Consider the following 21,407-nt stretch of genomic DNA (forward strand, 5'->3'; position numbering starts at 1 on the left):
AGCTCCAACTTCCTGACTGCTGTCTTCAGACACTGGAAAAACAATCTACAAATAAGTAAAGATTTCTTAAATTAAGTTTATTAACCCTTTATTTGAGTAGGTAAATAGGATAGTTTGCCAATGGAATGAGTATTTTTACTCTTAAAATAAGATAATTAGATAATATGCACTTGAAATAAGACAATGCAATTCTGTTTCCCTATTTTAAATGTAAATTGTTTTGTTCCATTGGCAAAATATCTCCTTTTCCTCCTCAATCCAAGAACATATGCACTTATTTTAAGAAAAAACGACTTCACTAGATTTTGATTTTTTGCAGTGGATGCTCATTCACCATTTCCACATTACATCATGTCTTAATGAGATCATTTATTTGTGTAAAGTGATCCACTCCCTTCTGAAAAAAACCCACACTAAGATTCCGCCGTTTCATTATTCCACATGACATGTCTCCATAAGTTAGTCCTTCCTTCATGAGAACAACTACAAACCTTAATCTATTTTCATATACTGGCATCTTCCTCTCTGAGCGGCCCTTCAGCTCATGTCGGTAAAAAAATGAGTTTCCTTGTTAATGATGACAGAATTACCAGCTCCAGTCAGGATCTTAAGAACTACTGAGGATTTTTTTCTTCTGGGGTTAATCTACTCATTTTACACCTTTCTGCAAAAAGTTTGATGAGCGGACTTTGCCATTCTCATTATATATGCATCTGAAGCCAGAGGGTGAACCAGCCGTTCACTTTCACAAATTCTTCCAGATAGAATCTATTTAATCATGTTTTTAATCAATAAAATAGTTTGTCTTATAAAAAGAACGGATATTCCTCATATTAACTTCACTCTTATGTCTGTTTAAATGGTTAGTGTAAATCTAGATGACTAATGAATAAATGTTTCAACCTAAATCACAACACTGATATCACCAAAGAAGATCAATTTAGTCTTTTCTGCACAGTTCAGCATCGGTCGCATCTCTTCATAACGACTGTAAGATGAGACGTCATCCATGTGCATCAAGAGCTGGTCTTCCTCAGTGGCATCAATGTTTTTCCAATAGCTTGTATTCAGCCTGTGATTCTTCAGAGCGGGTAGAGTTGGCTTCAGCAGCCTGCAGGACATCCGTCAGGCTCGGCCTGTCCAGAGGGTTTTTGGAGGGATGAGAGAGAAGCACCCTTCCCATTTGGTCCAGTAAAAAGTCCCCTCCCAGCTAAAAAAAAAACGGGATTACATAAATAAAACAGTGCTAAGCAAAGTTAGCTATGCATTGACTCTGATAAACATGATGATAGAGGAACACTGCTAAATTTTTCATTCCTTTAAGCTCACAAACTAGTTAATAAATGATAAGTTTATAAATGCAAAGGATCAGAGATTAATAAAGTCTTATCTGGACTGCAGCAAAGTTGGTTGCATATAAATGATCCTGTTGCTGGCCTTTAATGTTTGGATGGTTTGCATTATACCCGCTGTGTATTATAACATGCTGCAGAAAAATGACCAACAGCTTAAAGTTGTGATTTTAGAACAAGTGTGAGATATGATTTAAGATTAAAACAGTTAAGGCCTAATGGTCTTTTAACTGTTAGATCCGTCCTACATAGATGTACTGTATTACAAGGCACTAAGTTTTCATCGATATAGGGTTTCTCCATTCCCTTAAAAGGAGTGAAATTTCAGACCAATAAAAAAAAAGTATCTTAAAAACACAGAAGATAGAAAAAACCAGGATACAAAGAAGCCAAGTCCTATATGAGATGTTTTGAGTTGGACTCCCTCACATGTCATTGTTTTAATTGAAATTTTATTGTAAGTGCATATTTGACTTTTTTGTGTGTGTCTTTGTACGTATGTAATGATGTGATGTAATTTTGATGCCTATCTTGGCTAGGTCTCCCTTGCAAAAGAGATTTTTAATCTCAATGGGTATTACCTGGTTAAATAAAGGATAAATAAAAAAAATATAGGATTTTAGAGAGGTTTATATTGATGAAAGTGTTCTGAGGGGGATGGAGCCCTAAAGACACCATAAAGGTTCTCATATACAGATTACATATCATCCCATTAAAGACAAAGATAACTTTACACTACTAATTCCAATAACACAAAACTGAAAAAAGTAATAATAAATAAAATAAAAATATATATATACTATATATAATATATATATAACTACTTGATAATTTAGTTAAAATAAAACATTGATTTAGAATTTTTATTTAAAGAATACTTTTTTTTTCCAGACAAATGGAAATACTTTGCTGATGAACAGTGAACCAAGATACCTGTCAACAGGTGCAGAAGTCTGACTGAACATTTCCTGAACATTACAGAAAACCTCTGATTTCACTGACTGCCTCAGTTATTATTACTTTTTTTCAATTTCAATTTATTTTACTGGCAACTGAAATTTTTTTGTCTAAAACTGAAGGTTATGTAAACCGTCAAGTACAGCTGTACCTAGATTCACCTGCACCATACATAATAATTCATATACCTATATAATAGTGATGCACAGTATCTGCCTATTTTGGTCATTTTTAAACATATTGGTATCGGTCTGATTAGTGAAATTAGGTCAGTAATAAAAAAATCTCTTTATTTCCATTTAGTTTCCATGGAAAAATAGGAAAAAATATCAGTTATCGATCATAAGGGCTGTATTGATATGGCCCCAAATTTTCATATCTGTGCTTTGCAACTGTATAGTGATGAAGTAAAGCTGTTCTTAGAGCCAGCAAAGTTCTGTTTGTTTTATTCTATCAGTGCCGTCGTCTTTGTACCTGATAAATGTCTTCCAACAGGCGATATGGGAAATCAGGGAAGTCTCTGTTGGCGATACTGTACTCTGAAAACTGCATCAGGCAGCCAAACTTCAACACCTTGGAGACGGATGAGCCAAGCCCAAAACTCCTGTAGACCTGGACCAGACAATACAGGCTAGTTATTTAGAAAGCAAGCATGGCTGTCTCTATGGCAACTGTCCTGGTTGTTTTAAAGCAAACATCTGGTCACTAACCTCTCAGACTACATGGTCTGAGCATTTGGATCTCTGAGCTTTAATGATATCATTAAACAGCTTGAGTAAATTCCCCTAACTCTTTTCTTTAGAATGTTTTTGCTACTTCAAAAGTATTTCCATATGTGATGACAAAGTTGTGTGTTTATTTCTCACATTTTCCACCAATGTATCACTTCAACCATCACTTTTCTGTAACGTTAATTACGAATATTCACCTTCCTTTGTGAATCCAAAAGCATTTTGAAGCTGCACCCAGTCTCCTCCAGCCATAGCTGAGCTCCCTCCTCACTGCCAAAGGAAACCACTACGACCTGCACCGACCGAGCCTCCAGGAGGGTCTGCAGGGCAGAGAGATATACAACACCGCTTACAATGCAGCTTTTGTCTTACTGCAGAGATCAAGTGGAGTCAACAGCTTTAGAAAATACACTTGAACTGTTTGCTTTACCTTTTGGAAAAGGAGTTTTTGCAGCATTTCTCCATAAGGTTTATTTAAACTCTTTTTTTTTTTACTTTTCACAGTATTTTATAACAAATCATACAAAGTGCACTGACCTGACTGGCCTCCAGCTGGGCCACATGGTCCCGTCACGGCAGCCATCCAAAATGCCCAATGAGAACCAGCAGCAGCTTCTGACCCTTACCTAAGTACTGACCCAGAGTCACACTCCTTGGAAGAAAACAAAAGAAAAAAAAAACATCCCATGTCAAAGTCATACACTGATATAAACTGATGGGAGTGTTTGAAACCTTTCCTTTATCTGGAACAATCAGCTAAGGGTTTAACTGGTTTTAATGGCTGAAGGGTGAACTTACTTTCCTGACCGTGCATTAGTAAACAGAATGTCTGCACTAAGGCTCTCTGCTGTCTGTGCTGCAGAAAGCTGCTCATCTGTCATCTGCAAAGCTTTGTCCACGCTCTGCAGGAAGGAGTCCCACTCCGCCTGCAAAAGAAATCATAAGAGATAGCTGGAAACAGATTAAAGCTATTTGTGCAATAAATATAAATGTGTTGTATATAAAGATTAGAAGTGAAGAAAACAATCCCTGTTTTGCTTTAACCACACTTTTCTCGTACCAGAATTTGTATGTTTTATGAAAATAGAAAAAAATATGTCAAAGGTAGAAGCATAATCAGAACAATGGACATCATTTTAAAGGTTTATAGCAAATGAAAACAATGAAGTAGAGACATTTAATAGGGAAAACGCTTTAATACATATACAGACCTCTAGTTTCAGAAGCTCATCTACTTGTTCTCTGACAGCAGGACAGCTGGGAAAAAATGGAGTTAAGATACATGCTTAAATCAATAGAGCGCCTCAACATTTTGAATGTCAAATCAAAACGCCCACCATTTATAGCCTATTTATGTATGATTGTATTATGTGAGTATGTTTCAGGGCGGGGGGATAGAGACCAGTTATCCAAGGGGCCTGACCTTTAGATAAGTAGAAGAAAATCGACTGACGCTAATATAAAGATGGCCCGTCAGTATGACCAGTTATCAAATGCTTGAAATTATCAGCATCTCGTTCCTCTGGGAGATGATTGGAACAGCAAATTAAATAAGCTTAGGTACTTTGGGATTCTGCTGGATGCCTTCATTTAAAGATTTTTTTTTTTTGGAAGATTGTCCAACTGAGAATAGATCCCAAGACACCCAGAACTCAATTGGATCTCCTCCTGTTTGGGAATCCATTGGGCTGTCAAAGTTGTTCCTCCTTTACTGGTTTCCTCTATTACCTGATCTTAGATCAGCTGAAATAGCCAAATTAGGCAAAACATTTATTTAAATGTAAATGCTTAGAAGCAGGTTCATTCCACCAAAAACAAAAAGCAGTTGATGCTGAATCAGCTTAAATTGGCTTGTTGGACATTTTAGTGTAATTATGTCATAACTTACTGGTAGTATTTCTGCCAGACGGCCTCTGCTTCACTTTTTGTCTTCACTCCAATGCTGAGTGAAAAAAAAAAGTTTCTTCAAAATCCAAATCCGGCCAGTTGCATTGAGAACACACTTTTAAACCTGTACAAAATATATATCATATTTAATATGTGTATATTTTTTACCTTCTATAGAAATTCTCCCCAGCTGTGATCAAACCAAATAAAGTAGTGATCTTACGAGGAACAAAAGTCTCCAGAGAGGCTGTAAAATAACAAAGACGCTTTGTTAGAGGTCTGGTGGATTTGCACAATGCCTTTATATTGGAAATAAGCATGACAGGAATTAGATTAGACCAGCCGGTCTGGTATTTTAATCCATGGAGTTATTCTGAGCGCCATTGTTCAAGAACTGTTTTAAAATCAGGAAATATATCTACATTAATATCCTCAGTCGTTTATTATACAAGTCAGTTTACACCATGACTGATGTAGGAGTGAGTGTATTTTTTTATTTTATTTAACTTACTTGAATTTCAAGGGACTGACACTTAAGCATTACTGTAATAAAGTTTCTTAGCTATGTAACTAATAAAGTATTAATTATTATTTTTATTTTATTTTATTTTAGTTAAAGCTTAATTAAAAGTTTTTAAAATGTAATAAACCAAACCAAAGCAAAATCAAAAACAACAACCAAAGATTATACAGATATATTTATAATTCATCCTACCTGCTGCTTCCTGCTGGGCATTCTGTAGTAAAATTTTACCCAAATTGACCAGCCGACTCAGGCCACTGGTTAAGGCCTCCTCTGATACAGCAGCGTCCTCCGCCATGGTCACCAGCTCCTACTGACTGCCACCGTTTTCACATCACCTGCACTTAATGGACAGCCCAGCCAGTGAGACCCCTAATCATGAGACAAAAAACAAACTCACAAAAACATGCCTTTTGCAGTTTAGCTCCATCTGGTGGTGATCAGTTGCCAGACTAACCTATTAATGGTTCTCATAACAGAGGCGGTCCGAGAACTTTTGGGGCCCTGAGCTTATTTTGATTGAAGGGAACCATTTTTTACCCACACCAAAGCCAGAACTGTAACATCATCCGGAAAACTGACTAGCCAAGATGGTGGATATACACACTGAAGCATGAAAACACTTATGACGAAAGGATGACGAACAGAATCCAGTTGATGGACAGGTCCGGCAACTGCAGGAAATTCTTTGGCTTCTTTTAGGCCAGCGGTTCCCAACCTTTTTTGTGCCACGGCCCGGTTATATGTCAGACAATATTTTCACGGACCTGCCTTTGAAGTGTGTGTGTGTGTGTATGGATGTGTGGCCATGTCTTTAATACCTGGTGGGGACAATTTTACTAGGAATATGCTACATTTTGGGGACTCATAGGTACTTGTGGGGACCAACAACTGGTCCTCATGAGGAAAGTTTCTCTTCTAAATACGATCAAATGAAATGATAGGACTAGAATAAAATCAAATGCAAACAGCATAAAACTAAAACTCACCATTACGTTGAATTAGTGGGAGCCCTGAGCTTGTTTCTCTGACACAAGCCGGTCCCATCTAGGCGTAATGGGAGACAATGACACACAAAGTGTGCTCCTGATGTCAGGTCTGCTCAGTAGCTTTGTTTTGGTCGCTGAAGCCGCAGAAAATCCCGCTTCACAAAGATAGGATGTTATAGATAGGACGCGTCTTGACCTGAATTAACCTGTGTCAAGAGGCACAGATGCACCAACTGATGTAATAGGGAGAGAATACCTCAATTTTTCAGATTTTTCAAAATAAAACATCACTCAGACTCTGGTCATTGATAAATTATATATATATATATATATATTAGTGCTGTCAATCGATTAAATTTTTTNTATATTTATAATTCATCCTACCTGCTGCTTCCTGCTGGGCATTCTGTAGTAAAATTTTACCCAAATTGACCAGCAGACTCAGGCCACTGGTTAAGGCCTCCTCTGATACAGCAGCGTCCTCCGCCATGGTCACCAGCTCCTACTGACTGCCACCGTTTTCACATCACCTGCACTTAATGGACAGCCCAGCCAGTGAGACCCCTAATCATGAGACAAAAAACAAACTCACAAAAACATGCCTTTTGCAGTTTAGCTCCATCTGGTGGTGATCAGTTGCCAGACTAACCTATTAATGGTTCTCATAACAGAGGCGGTCCGAGAACTTTTGGGGCCCTGAGCTTATTTTGATTGAAGGGAACCATTTTTTACCCACACCAAAGCCAGAACTGTAACATCATCCGGAAAACTGACTAGCCAAGATGGTGGATATACACACTGAAGCATGAAAACACTTATGACGAAAGGATGACGAACAGAATCCAGTTGATGGACAGGTCCGGCAACTGCAGGAAATTCTTTGGCTTCTTTTAGGCCAGCGGTTCCCAACCTTTTTTGCACCACGGCCCGGTTATATGTCAGACAATATTTTCACGGACCGGCCTTTGAAGTGTGTGTGTGTGTATGGATGTGTGGCCATGTCTTTAATACCTGGTGGGGACAATTTTACTAGGAATATGCTACATTTTGGGGACCCATAGGTACTTGTGAGGACCAACAACTGGTCCTCATGAGGAAAGTTTCTCTTCTTGGGGTGGGGGTAAATACGATCAAATGAAATGATACGACTAGAATAAAATCAAATGCAAACAGCAAACAGGGAGACAATGACACACAAAGTGTGCTCCTGATGTCAGGTCTGCTCAGTAGCTTTGTTTTGGTCACTGAAGCCGCAGAAAATCCCGCTTCACAAAGATAGGATGTTATAGATAGGATGAGTCTTGAACTGAATTAACCTGTGTCAAGAGGCACAGATGCACAGACTGATGTAATAGGGAGAGAATACTTCAATTTGCATATTTTTCAAAATAAAACATCACTCAGACTCTGATCATTGATAAATTATATATATATATATATATATATATATATATTGTTTTTTCTGTGCGGCCCGGTACCAAATGACCGACGGACCGGTACTGGTCCACGGCCCGGTGGTTGGGGACCGCTGTTTGAGGCCACTCAAAAGGCCGGCTAAGGATGCACTGATACACGTAATTGCATATAGTAGCAGAAATTTGTTGATCGAAACCAAAACATCATCTCTTTAGCTCTTTAGCCAAGTTTAAAACATTCCGTTTCCAATTTTATCAGAGTTTTTAACATAGAGGTATATTTCTGTTAGAAGTCAAGACGTGTGAAATTAATATCCTATTGTACCCAGTAGCTACATCTGGCCTGTCTGGTTCTCTGTTTAGCTGTGATATCATAAGCAAATGGCAAATCTCAGGCTGCTCAGTGCAGTACGGGTACAATAAATTTTTGTCTGTGATTTGGAAAGTTGATGATTTAAAGCGTTATTGCAGTCGCCATGGATTGCTTATTACAACAAGGACTGCATACAGCAATAGTGAACTGAAATTTTTTTTTTTTTAAACTGGCTACTCTCGCATGTTCTGCATCAGTACAGTCACATACATGAAAACGGCACATCTAACACATTGTAATTCGGGATGGTTTAAAGATATTGAATATATAAAAAAATAAAGTAAAGTTGAAATTTTAGTACATAAGTCTGGATCTTTCTTTTCTGAAGGAAAATTGTGTAGACTGGAAGGTGCTTTACAAACACATTTCTTCTTTTACTTGTCTTTGCGTGGACTTGGTGTAGCCTTGCAGTCATGTTTTTCCATCACCTTTCATGTTCTAAATTCCCTTAATCCTGCATAGCTCAAAGCGCACCCATTGTTGGATGCATCACTTAAGGACTAAAGCCTTTAAACCAATATCTGTAAGCCTTAATTTTTAAAAGTTTGCTACATGCACTAGTATAACATTTTTATGGCGTGTTTTGATGTGTTGCTTGGTAGCTGAAATTTCTGACCTCAGTTAACCCCTGCATGCGCAGAAGCATTACACACGTCGCTCATTGGGAGAGAGAGACCATCTGGACTACGTCTGTCGGCAAATTCAGTTATATTAGATATAGCTGGTTCAGTTTTTCAGTTTTTAGTCCAGTTTCTCTCCTAGAAATGGCCTTTAGCCCAGCTAGTGCTGTGATTAACGGCATGTACTCTTTCAGGGCTCATCTGTGTAACTGCTTCTGGTCTTTACAGAGCCACCTATGGAGCTAGTTAGCCGTTACCTTCTCCAACAGAGTATTTATTGATTAGTGATTCTACCTTCCTGTTTGTCTGCGTCTCAGTGGTGAATGTAGCCTGTATTTGCTTGGGGGGGGGGATTATTTCAGGGGGGCCCCAGACTGCTGAGAATGAATTTGTTTCTCAATCATTTGCAATTGAAGTGTCTAAACTCTACATTTAAGTAAATGTTCGACGCAAATGAGATTCCTGCATGCAATTTAAACCATGTAAAAAAAACAATTTAAAACGCAACTTGGTATATGTCGGTGTGTGAATGTGTTTATGGTTAGGCATAGAGAAGCCAAAACAAATAAATAAATAAGAACAGGTAGTTTAACATTTAACCATATAAATCATTATTGTTTTTATATTGTTTTCTTTTTTCAAGGCTTTAATTTATCCTTTTATTTATCGTTACTATTAATTATTGATTACAAGTTTTAGGCTAACATCTCCTGTTATCCTTTATGACATGGATCAGGATTTTTGTTTGCTTAATAAAATGTAACTCAGTAACTTTTACTTAAATACTGCTCAGGTAAGTTTTACTTTCATTCGAGTAACATTTTGCACTGATAACTGTACATGTGCTTTAGAACTCAAGGTTCTTTTAACATTATACAGTTTTCTTCCACTGTCTGCAACTTGTTTTTGATTAACTGTGTTAGTAGTTAATGAAATCTTGACCAGAACAGGTGGGAACATTTGAAACGCTGCATCTGTTTTACCCTTTGAAGGTCAAATATTAAATAAAATGCTGGCTTGAACGAAGAACACTCGATCTCAAATCGTTGTTAAGCAAGACAAGGCCTGGGACATTTTTTCCCCCATCAGCATTAAGTTACTAGTGTGATAAACCAGACTAAATGTGAGATTAAATGTGTAATTTAGTCTTGCCCCGATAAATGAGACATCGGAAGATTGTTGATGAGAACAACCCGTTGTTATTAAAACCATGTCTGTGCCTATTGGCCAACGCTCTGACCAATGAGCCCAACTGACTGTGACGTAGTGAGCGCGACAGAAAGCTGGTGGGGGAGTGTAAACTAACAGCCTGTCGGTAAAACGGCGAATACGTCCTTCTTAAAAATGAATGAGCGTAGATCCTCTTCCTGCTTACATTTCAACAAAAAACCCAAGTCTAATCCTTCCTAAACTGATTCCAAAGCTGAGTCAAATGAGAACTGTTCAATAGCTGTTGTCATCTTCCTTGTTGTGCTTTCTCCCGCACCGCGCAGCTTTGTCGTCACGCCCTCAAAACCCCGCCCACTTTGCATCCAGAAATTCAAAACAAATCTCTGCGTTGTGATTGGCCAGCCAGTTCTAGGGCCTGGGGCACTGATTGTGGCGCTAGTTTACTAGGCTATTAAGTTACCGCACTTTTACTTCAGTTAATTATTTTTGCACAAAGTACTGTACAGGAGTTAACTGGGGCTTCGACATGTCAATCATCTGGGAGTTGGGTGGTCAATCATATTCATGAGACCAGTGTCTTCGTGAACTCCAGTCGCCGTCTGCAGAAGGTGTCTTACACTGAGCCTGGCTCTGCTGGAGCTCTTGTTCCTGTTAAAGGGGAGTTTTTTTCTCTCCATTGTCGCTGCATGCATGCTCAGTGTGTGTCGTGTCGTTCCATTCTCATCCAGGAGTGAATTCTGTTAAGTCAATGACTTGATGCAATGAGCTGGTTTTCCTTGACAGAAACGTTTAACCAATCCGACTGAATTGTCTCTAATGTGCCTTGAGATTATGCGTGTTGTAAATCGGCCTTATATAAATAAACATAATGGAATAGCAATGCAAATGGAGGAAGTTGTGCGACTTGAGCAAAGCGAGATGATTAAAGGGATGTTGGACCTGCAGACAGAGCAAAAGAAAAATTTGCAGCTCTGTTTTCCTAACATAAAGAAAGTATTTTTTTCATGTTACTTGGAATTTGATCGAGTCAAATGGGAATGAGGGACAAATTTTCAATTTGTGGTAAACCATGACACAAGTCAAAACATTTGTGACAAATATATCTATTAAAATGAAATTGAAGCCCAACTCAGGGAGATTAGGTTTTTGCTAGTTCTGACCACCATTGTTAACCTGATTTCTCATTTCGCCCAAACAAATTTATATTTTTGAGCAGCATTTGTGTAAAACATAACCAGTGAAAGGAGGCAACTGAAGTATTTACTCATTAAGATTTAACTGCACTATGGTAATATAATTATCACATTGTTTCAGAACGCTGTTAATCTAATAAAACCTAAACTGAATGATTACTACCTGAAGTCAAATTAATAGTGTTTCAGGAAAAGTAGCAAACTAAGAAAATCATTCTCTCAGTAAAATTAAAATTATGTTCTGGGTCTGATTTCTTGCCTCAAGACTTGGGCTGATTTGATGGAACCCTAACTCTATGATAAAGGTTCTGGATACGTTTAGTCTCGACTTAAACTAAGTGGAGATTTTATGGCAAAACAAGTCTTTATGCTCAGAAACCCTCCAGTGTAGAGGAATTAGAAACGACTTCTCCAGTGATGTAAAGGGATCACACTGTGCTCCAGAACTCTTGAAGGGAGTTTTTGCTGCCAGTGATGAGCAAACAATGATGGTTAACGAGTTTCGAGCGATTACTCTTCTACATAAGGCTTGCTTTTTTAAAGAATTTTATTTTTCAGTTTATTCAATTTGATGGCTTTAAAAATAAAAAATAACGAGCCCAGTGAAATTCCAGCCCAGTTTGACTGTTCAACATTCAGTCAATAGAAAAAAAACTCAATGTCAAGATTTAGGACATAATATTGAAAGATGTTCTCCCCTATAAATCTTAAGCCAAATTGAACCTGATGTCCCAGCAAAGCGAGATGATTACAACCAGTCAGCACATATGAAATAAATTAAAAATGTTAGTTGTTAAACAAAGCAGGCCCGTCAGAAACTGGAGTGAAATACTGCATGATTATGCCCACTTTGTTTTAACAAACTGAGCTTTTAAAGCCTATAAATCTAAGGAAAAGTTCTTCTTTGTGCTTTAACCCCATGCTGGGTCGATATGAACTCCGGTAAGAGCAAATTTTAGAACATTATCCTTCCTTTTTCTTTTTTTTTGTTAAAAATTACCATCTCAAAGGTCATATTCTATCAAATAATGAAAAGTAGTAAAACTCAACACTTACTTTTCAATGAATTATTTGGGTAAATATAAAAGCCAAATTTATGCTCTTTTTGACTTTCAAACCATTTCAGCAACTTCATAAAGTATCTGTAATTAAAATCAGCTTTGACACTTTTTATTGTTAAAAAAAAAAAAAGAATTTTGGTAGGAAATAATCTCTGTGCTCCATATAAAAACCTGGATAATCAATATAACGTCTGGGTCTGATAGGTAGTGTAAAGAAAATAAAAAATAGTGTTTCCAGTTCAAATTAAAGAACAGCGGAAAGCTGGTTTTATACATAGATAAATCCTAAAACTTATTTGTAAACCTAAAACCATCTGAATGCAGATGAATCTGTTTATTTTAATTATGCAAATATAATCAACCACAACAAAAATATAGATTCTGCTTTAATCACTTAGATTATTTGTCTTGTATCCAACTATAAGTCTTAAAAGTAGATTATTAAAAAGTCAAACCCATTGCGTTCATTTATACAATTAGATTAGCTTGTTAGCTTTAACAGCTTTGACTGAGTTTCTGATCGGATGTTCTAAGGTAATTATAACTTTTTTCTAGTCTTCGAACACCTCTGACTGATGCTGGTTTGCATTACTGTGCAGATGATAGGAAAAAGCTGCAGAACAAAGTGACTGTAAGCGCTGATAGAAATAAGACACGCTGCTTCAAAAGTATCTCAAGTAAAATCCAGTAGCCTTGAAGGTTTTTTCAAATGTTTTTAATTACAACTCTTATCTTATTGCATCCACACTGGTGGTGGAAGATTTAAAAGTGCCAATCAAATCAAACTGTTCTTTAGACGCTGACCTAAAACTAAATTATTTCTAAGCCACCTGCTTTATAATCTAGGGCAAATTAAGATGAGATTTGGTTGAGATAATCCTCATGTGGATATGCTCAATGTTTTGTGCTTTTGGTACTTCAACGCGTAGAGAGAAAGCGAAGGTGGACACAATCGCTTCTATTTTCCAACAGACTGGAAGAGCCTGGTAGTGAGGGAGAAATAAACAACAAGCTAAAAACAAAAGATTAGAACCAAAGATGCACTTTAACCATCAAGTTGTGATTTTGTTTAACTGTTGTTTTACAAAAACTGGATCTGAAACAAATGACCAGGGTTATTTTGGAAGCATATCAGTCAAATTATAATAAATAAATCCAAAAGTGATCGTTAGAGAATATTTAAGGAAGAGTAAAGTGAGAACATTTTCCTTTTTTATGTATTCAAACTGAAAAAAATCAAGTATCAATGCTAAACTTTTTTCGGGATCCAGTGATGTTTGGGAAGTAGAAGTCTCTGCCTTTGCTGAGTTGTGCAGAAGCTCCATTTTTAAGACTTTCTTTGACGGATTTCTCTGGGCGTTGGAAGACGTTTTAAGACTTCTTTGGACAATGTGAAGACGAGTCTGTGTTTAGGACTTCTATCATTGTTCTGATGGACGGGAAGGTCTCTGCTACCGATGGAAGACTTCGGTACCAACTCGGTAAACTGGGAACAGGAAGAGCTTTAGTCAGATCGGGCTTTCAGGGCAGATAAAGCAGAATAAGAAGCAAAAGAAACAGTTTCCTTACTGTACCTTTTGAGATTCATCCAGCTTTTTGCTGTTTTACTGAAGTTTTCTGGACTTGGTGCCGTCATTGCTTCGAAATCTACCAGCTGAAGCAAAAAGGGCAAAAACAAATACCACATTAAAGGAGTCATCACCTGGAAATGTGACGTTTTATTTAAAGGGACTGCATTGTGCGATAATCCATATCAGCCATGAAAAATCTGTATTGATGTCTACAAACATTTCTCTAATGAAAAACTCGACATTAGGGCTGCAACTAACAATTATTTTGCAAACTGATTAAACTGTTGATTAGTTTTTCCAATAATTGTTTAATAATCTGATAGCAAATGTTCCATAAGGAAGACGTTTTACTAAATCAAACCGGGTGAAACTTAAACTTTTCCACTTGAGGAGTTCTGGACAGAGCATATTGACAGATGAAAATGTTTCTTATCGTAATTGCAAAATGTATATATATTTTTTTACAATCTTGATGGGTGGTTAGTGGGTAGCTCTATCAGCTAAAGGCATGTTATATAGTCTCTATATTCCAGTTAACGATAAATTGATAACTAAATGGTTTTAATGATCGATTAATCCGATTAATTGTTTCAGCCCTGGTCAACATATTTTCAGGCTGAGTGTAAAATACAATATTTTGCAGCATTTTAAATTAAAAAGGTGTTTTATGACAAATCAACTACATGATTACATTAGAAAAGGTCCAAAATCTTTTTACTTTTTCATAATTCTCTCATATTTGTTTAAATATTTTAATACAGACAGACAGAAAAAAAAACATTTGATCATGATAAAACCAATTGATATACAGCAAATGTCCCTCCTCATAATGTTTTTACCCTAAACAGAATCCCAGTAGTGCATGTTTGGAGCAGACATGTGCGCCATCTGCTGTTAGAACTATGGAACTACTAGAAAGTCAGATGGTGGCCACTGAGGCAGATACTTAAAAGATCTGGATCTAAGTGGAAGAACAACCCACATTAATTAAATAAACTGATCTTCAGTAGCCTCATGTTCTAATCAATCCTAACCGAGAGATTCCTACCAGAACATAAAGGAGAAAAGAAAGTATTCCTATTTCTACCAAATGCAAACATTGACACATCTTATATATTTGACTGTAGAAACTAAGAATAGCATTGCTGTCGCTGGTATCAGTATCTATAAGCAGTTTCATCGATGTTCGACTCTGCAGTGACATCTGATTGCCTCTTTTGGAATCAAACATACTTTTGCATTTTTATTCCACACTGGATCTTAGACTTTTCCTTATTATTTCACACCTTCGCTGTGAGATGCTATCCTGCTTAGCCGCAGTACTTCCTTTTCCCACCCCTGTCGTACCTCTGTTGTCATTGTAAATACAAACAAATGGCTTTAACAAACTTAGCAAAAACTAAAGAAAAAAACACATAAATCACCATCAGGATGCAGTAATCTTTCAGAAACACTTTGTATGCAATCAGAGTGAGCTACTGATGTATAATTAAAAAAAATATTTTTACTTTTTAAAGATAAATAAAATGCCTTACACTTATTCTAACTTACAAATGTATCGACATCTCTGTTGTTTTTGCAAAGTCTTTTTCATTCTAGTAAACTGTCTGTTGTTGTTTTTATATGCAAAAATACACAAAAAATGGAAAGCTTCAGTTTGAGAGAATGTCACACAGCAAGAAAATCAAAATTTTCATAGTGTTTAAACATCTGGTTCAAACTGAGGGAAGTTCAGCTTTACTGACTGTTTCTCTGCTTTTATGTTTACCTTTCCTTTTGGGATCCTACCAATGACCTCCTTCCCACTGGCCATCAGCGCCCCCATAACCACCGAGTACGCCACAACACTGAGGACAAAAACACCCATCCTTTAGAGTTTGTCTTTTACTTTTTAACCAAACATCTTTATGCATATATATAACAATGCCCATATGACAGAAATGTACCTGGATCCTCTGGATAGAGGCATGAGGTTGCAGAAGTAATATATTAAAGAAAGGATAAGGTTGCAGACCGCATCTGCGTCCTAAAAGAAAAATGACAAGAAGATCAGCTTTGTTTGTTCAAATACATCCTCCTTCTACAGCAGTTCACATTAGTAACAACACATGACAAAGATTTTGTTTTTTTTATTACATGAGAGTAAAATCTGGAGCTTTTAACGCATTAGGGATCCAGAAAAGAATAAACAGAGTGGGGGTTTTCTTCCAGTGTTTACATGCAAGATCTCCATTTACAATTTTATGTAAAACTAATTTTCATTAAGGCTCTAATAGGAACTAAAATAACTGAGCTTGTTAGAGCAGAAATGAAAGAATAGAACATTTGTATTGTCATTATGGATCGATAAGAAGTCATGGTTCATACAAAGAGACCACTTAAAGGGCCATGTCACATTTTCTGAAAAATGTGGACTGCATTTGATCATCTCTACTGAAAGGTATAAAATATTTTATGTGACCGGAGTTGTTGTGCACAAGATATTCTTTAAAAATGTTTAATGTTGTTGTTCTTGTAAAAAAAAAAAAAAAACAACATACAAAAAACAGAAAAATGATGGATTGCTGTAAAAAAAAACTTAACTAAAGAGACATAGTCAGCAACGATTTCAATGGATTTGGCTAAGAAACTGATCAATGTATGTTGCAGTAAACTACCAAATTTTGTCTCAGCAGAAAGAAGTTTACTATATTAAAGACAACGAACATCTAAATATTATGGTCACATGTCTATTCTGAGGAATATTTCCCCCAAATTCTTCACAGTTACTGGACTGCATATTTGTTTTGCACTTTTGCCAAAATTGGCTGTTTGAGAAGAGAAGCTTGTTTTGGGAAATCTTACCCCAAGCTCAGTAGAAAGCATGAGGGCCTTTCCTTTAACTGTGAGATCTTTGTAGATAGACTCGATCTCTGATTGGTACTGCTGCGTCCGTTCCTCTGTTGTCTGGGTCTCTACTGAGAACAACATGTTTCCCACCCTACCAACACAAAAATCACACAAAATATTAAATAATAGAAAAAACTACGAAAAAAAAACAAGGCGCTGATAGTGATCTTTGTTCTATAGATAATAAATCCCAGAATTGCCACTTCATTGCTTTAGTTTCTAAGTAGAATTATGATAATTGTATCCCAGATGTTTGTACAGTAGTCTGGATGGATGTTTAAGTAGACATATAGCTCAATTATTTAAAGATGGATCGATTAATGGTGGATGGATTTATTGATATACATGAATAGATAGTGGATGTATTTATGGCCTATACTCATCAGGAAAAGATACTTAAATCTGTTATAACAACTGTTTTTTCCAGTCCGTCAATGATTCTTGAGTAAACGATGCCTACATAACACATGTCCTTCTCATTAAACCAGTAGAAATTTAAATCAATACCTATATGTAACCTTTCTATCCAAACAATGCATTATTTTTTAATTATACATCACAGAACATCTAAGGTTCTAAAGAATAAAAGTATTCATTGTACAGAAAAAAATGCATCGAATAAATTGTTCTATAAATCTTGAGAGGTCCAAAATATAATATGTAAACTTATAAATATTTGCTTCTGGTTATGATTAGGGGTGTAAATAATAATCGTTTTGTATCGATGCATCGATCCAACAGCCAACGATCCGATGCATCGACACGTCCAATCGAGGCAAGAATCGATTCATGTTTTTTTTATCCATTTGCTCCTGGGCGTAATTCTCCCTCCTGTGCTGCGGTGGCGCTAAACCTATTTTGCCCTCCTACCTCGCTTCCTGGTTATACTCTTACAGCAGTGTGTTGCAGTAAGCTTGACACAGACATTTTTGATTTATGCTCAATATTGAAGCGTGGTCTGTGCTACACGCTGTGGGTCTAGATACGGCCGAGGCGGCGAGGAAGTGGGGGCGAGTTTAGTCCGACGACGGAGGGACATGAGGGCCAAAAAGAGCGGAGATCCAGGTGGAAAAAGGGTCCCAGCGTTCTCGCGCACCTCGCTCTTCTAGCGGGTCAAACTTCACGAGTTGTTTTCCGCAATTTCGGTCATAGAAACAAAACAAGCCGGCCTCCTGTCTGCGGTGAGCCACAATTTGGGAGAGGTGCAGCGGAGCGTCTGTGGAGGGGGCGGGACGTCTGAAGCCGAGGTATTGAATTGCACTCATTGCACTGATTTTGTGCAGTATTTTTTTAATGCAACTTTTCTACTTCTGTTATTTGCTGTTGTTTCTGAAAAAAAATGCATAACGATATTACAGCTTTCAGTGACTTAAGGAAGCATAGGGGCTCAGAAGCCTCATGGAGGCCGCCGCTTTCCTTCCTTCCTTAACGACTGTTGATTCAATAATGAATCTTACTGGACTGTACGTGTAACAATCAGCTGAAGCCCAAAGGAAGCTTTGAAAGACTTTCAGAAGATCTGGAAACTACCAGAACCTCTGACTCTGGTCTTTGTATCACAGATCTAATGTCACCTGTCTCCAGTGATGGTGATTGTAAAGCCGTCAAACTCCTTCCCAGCATCCTTCAGGCTCGGCACCTTGGAGTTCACCGTGAATCCGTCTCTGGTTTTACTGTTAAACTGCTTCAAGAAATAAACTCACATAACCAACAATCCTGGAAAAAACACTTTAAAATCACATATTAATTATTTTTGTCCCTTAGCTATCCACTTAATTTCTCCTCATTTTTTCTTACCTTCATTATTGGCAGAAGATCTTCTACTTTATTCACATTTTCAAGTGCTTGGCGGACCTCCAGGAGGCCTCTTGGGTTATACGCCCTGATCCAGGTGAAATAAAACAAAAACCTTTTAATGATCTCAGAGTCATGGTGAGAAAAAGAGAACTAATAAGGTTCTCTCTGTACGTAGAAACGCTGTAATTTACCCGTGGTACACTAATATTCTGTCTTTGATGAATTCTAGGATGTTGTCAAAGTAGGCCAGGTATCTGATGTTAATAATCTGCCCCCTGAAATGGAAAAAAAAGTAACATTAGAAGACTAAAGATGAGTTTCTGTGAGTTGATATTTGAGATGCTTTGGGGACACAGTTCAGGCGCCATGTGGTTACCTGATGAGATTGATGTGATTGTTAAAGCCTCGACTTAGGCTCCTGGCTGGCATCTGATCTAACCAAAGGACCGGCTGGTCTGGATCTGCGATCCTACAGGAACAGGAAAAGCCTGATTATAAAGTGTCCGACAAAGGAAAGGTCCAACTCTATTATACGCCTGCATTCCCTCCCCCATCCCTCCTTAAGTCTCTCCTTGACATATTTTCAGAAGTATGTGAGTCATTCTTGTGAAATAGGGTGTGTTTTTGTCTTTTTCTAAAATATTAGCATCACATTGTCCTATTATTCACATTATAGCTGACACAGAATAAAGAATTATACAAAACATTTCTTAATTCTTGTTTGTTTTTCACTAAAAACAAACATTTAAATGATTTAGGCAAATGTTTCTGTTTTTGTAACCTTGCACTTAATGTTTATCTCTGTAAATAACCGAACCACATTCTTTTAATTTGGTATTTCTTCATGGTAGAATATAAGAGAGCAAGATGTCTGGTTAATTAAAATGCAACAATGACAAAGTTTAAAACTTCTTTTCAATCTTTAATGAGACATAAACCTTGGAAAATGTAACGGATGAACGTAAGAGGAGTAAAAACAAAGAAAATAAACACACAGTTACCTGCCTGGATAAATGTGAAAAACCTTCAGCTAATACTTTGCTGAACCGTATTTTGATTCACTTTCTGCATTCGCTTTATATTAGATGATGTTCTCCTAATCTATCAGCCTGTGGAAACACTTCTCCTCAATGGTCTTCTTGAAAAAATGACAGATTTTGTTCAGGAATTTGGCCAAACACTTCCAAAATTCGCATTTTCTTATTGTTAGACTCAATAAGTAGGGGAATCTGATGCACTGCAACCACCTGATCCAACATAAGAATAATATAGCTCTATTTGTTAAGCTTAAAAAACATTGCTTCTTAACAGATGGCATGTATTAGGCTTATAAATACTCAGATTATTTTAAAAGGAGTACATGGGAGAAGCCTAAATGCAGCAGATTTGCTGCCTAATTGGGAGCTTTCATTCTCTGAGGTTTAGTTCCACATTCTCTGTGTTCTCAGATTTCAAACCCATGTTTTTAACCAGTTATTAGCTTCTGTCTAGACATAATGTTACACAAGACAGATGTAACGTAAGGAGCTGCGAAAGAGCTCATCGGTTTGCTACATATTACAACTTAAGGGGCATTTTCTTTTAAGTTTAAATCCAAGAAACAATTAAAACTCTTTCCTCTTCTCCCAGAAAACACATTATGAGAGTTAAGCTATGCTAACGTACATTTTTCCCCCAGGGTTAAGATGTTTAAGGTATTTGCAGAGGCAGGAAAGGTAGTCAAATACATTAGTCAAATTTGTGTTGCAAGTAGGTTAAAATTCAAATCACAGGCAAAAAAGAGATGTTTTTCATGGAGGACGTATGTTTGAAGGGCAAACAGAATACTTAAACTTATCACTATAAATTTCATTATAAACATTTATTTTTATTCGGATCTCTTGCAAAAAACAGTAAAGTACTTAAACATACATTGACTGGATATCTAAAGTTTCCAACTATGGTGAAAGTGCAAAGTAAGACAAGACTGCAGACATATTAGTTAGTTCCATGAATGCAGACTAATAAAATAATTGTTCCTCTTTAGCTGTCCCAAAATAATATATTTTTGTTTTTTTATAAACGCTTCACATTTCCTACCTCCTCCATTTGACGGCGATGTCAAACATGTCTCTCCACAGCATTTGCCGGGTCTTTCCATTAACTCGTACTTTAGAGTTGCTCCATGTGCGCTGCATGGCCTGCATCACTTCCAGTGTCGCTAAACCCATGGCTTTAGAAGACAGAAATGCTTTGTGTTTTACTGCTTTTAAATGTTTAAAATGATGATTTCAGGAAGTGCAGCATCCATCAGAGTTACCTCTGTGTATTCTTTTGTTTGGTAGGAATCCTGGAGTGTCGTACTGCATCAGTAATCCCAGGTGGTCGGCCGTGCAGATCAGCTTCTGGACTTCAGAGCTGTAGCTGTCGAAGTTCTGTGGGAGGACATCTCTACGGACCGAATAACAAACAAAAACATTAAGGAGGAAGCTGATTATGGAGTTTAGATCATTCTCTAGTCTGTGGCTCATTGCAATATTGATCTAGAACTAAAAAGTAAAGTAAATATTCCTTATAATAATTATTTGCCCTTAATCTAAGCAGGTTAACAAGATGTTCTGCCAATGGAATAAATATTTCTTCCCCTAAAATAAGATAAGGGCAGTCTTACTTACTTTGTAGTTTGTTTTATGAGTCAGAGTTTGTCTTCAGTCAGTTAGGAGTCTACTATGTAATTAAACGTACAGATAACCTGCTCAACCCATTTAATGTGTATAATATGAAGAACCATAGATTCATTTAAACAGCACTAGGGCTGCAACTAACGATTATTTTAAAAATCGATGAATCGGCCGATTATTTTTTCAATTAATCGATGAATCGGACAAAAAATATTTTTT

At 37.0% G+C, this 21,407-nt stretch overlaps 1 protein-coding gene and 1 pseudogene across 1 annotated transcript in view; both read right to left on the minus strand.

Moving 5' to 3' along the window:
* Window positions 1-1,042: 1,042 nt before the first annotated feature.
* LOC107082842 lies at window positions 1,043-5,758 on the minus strand (annotated as a pseudogene).
* Window positions 5,759-13,052: 7,294 nt separating this feature from the next.
* Window positions 13,053-21,407, minus strand: part of ttc13 (tetratricopeptide repeat domain 13) — a 29,252-nt gene continuing 20,897 nt past the window's right edge. Inside the window, exons 11-21 of the mRNA XM_015371725.1 lie at window positions 20,828-20,958; window positions 20,608-20,740; window positions 18,905-18,997; window positions 18,720-18,803; window positions 18,529-18,613; window positions 18,306-18,415; window positions 16,687-16,822; window positions 15,789-15,868; window positions 15,611-15,689; window positions 13,846-13,925; window positions 13,053-13,757 (exon numbers count right to left, since the gene is read on the minus strand). Of these exons, the coding sequence (XP_015227211.1) occupies window positions 13,643-13,757; window positions 13,846-13,925; window positions 15,611-15,689; window positions 15,789-15,868; window positions 16,687-16,822; window positions 18,306-18,415; window positions 18,529-18,613; window positions 18,720-18,803; window positions 18,905-18,997; window positions 20,608-20,740; window positions 20,828-20,958 (1,126 nt within the window). The 3' untranslated portion in view covers window positions 13,053-13,642. The remainder of the gene's footprint in view (window positions 13,758-13,845; window positions 13,926-15,610; window positions 15,690-15,788; window positions 15,869-16,686; window positions 16,823-18,305; window positions 18,416-18,528; window positions 18,614-18,719; window positions 18,804-18,904; window positions 18,998-20,607; window positions 20,741-20,827; window positions 20,959-21,407) is intronic.

Source organism: Cyprinodon variegatus, unplaced genomic scaffold (genome assembly GCF_000732505.1).
Source record: "Cyprinodon variegatus isolate N-32 unplaced genomic scaffold, C_variegatus-1.0 Scaffold64, whole genome shotgun sequence".
Lineage (NCBI taxonomy): Eukaryota > Metazoa > Chordata > Actinopteri > Cyprinodontiformes > Cyprinodontidae > Cyprinodon > Cyprinodon variegatus.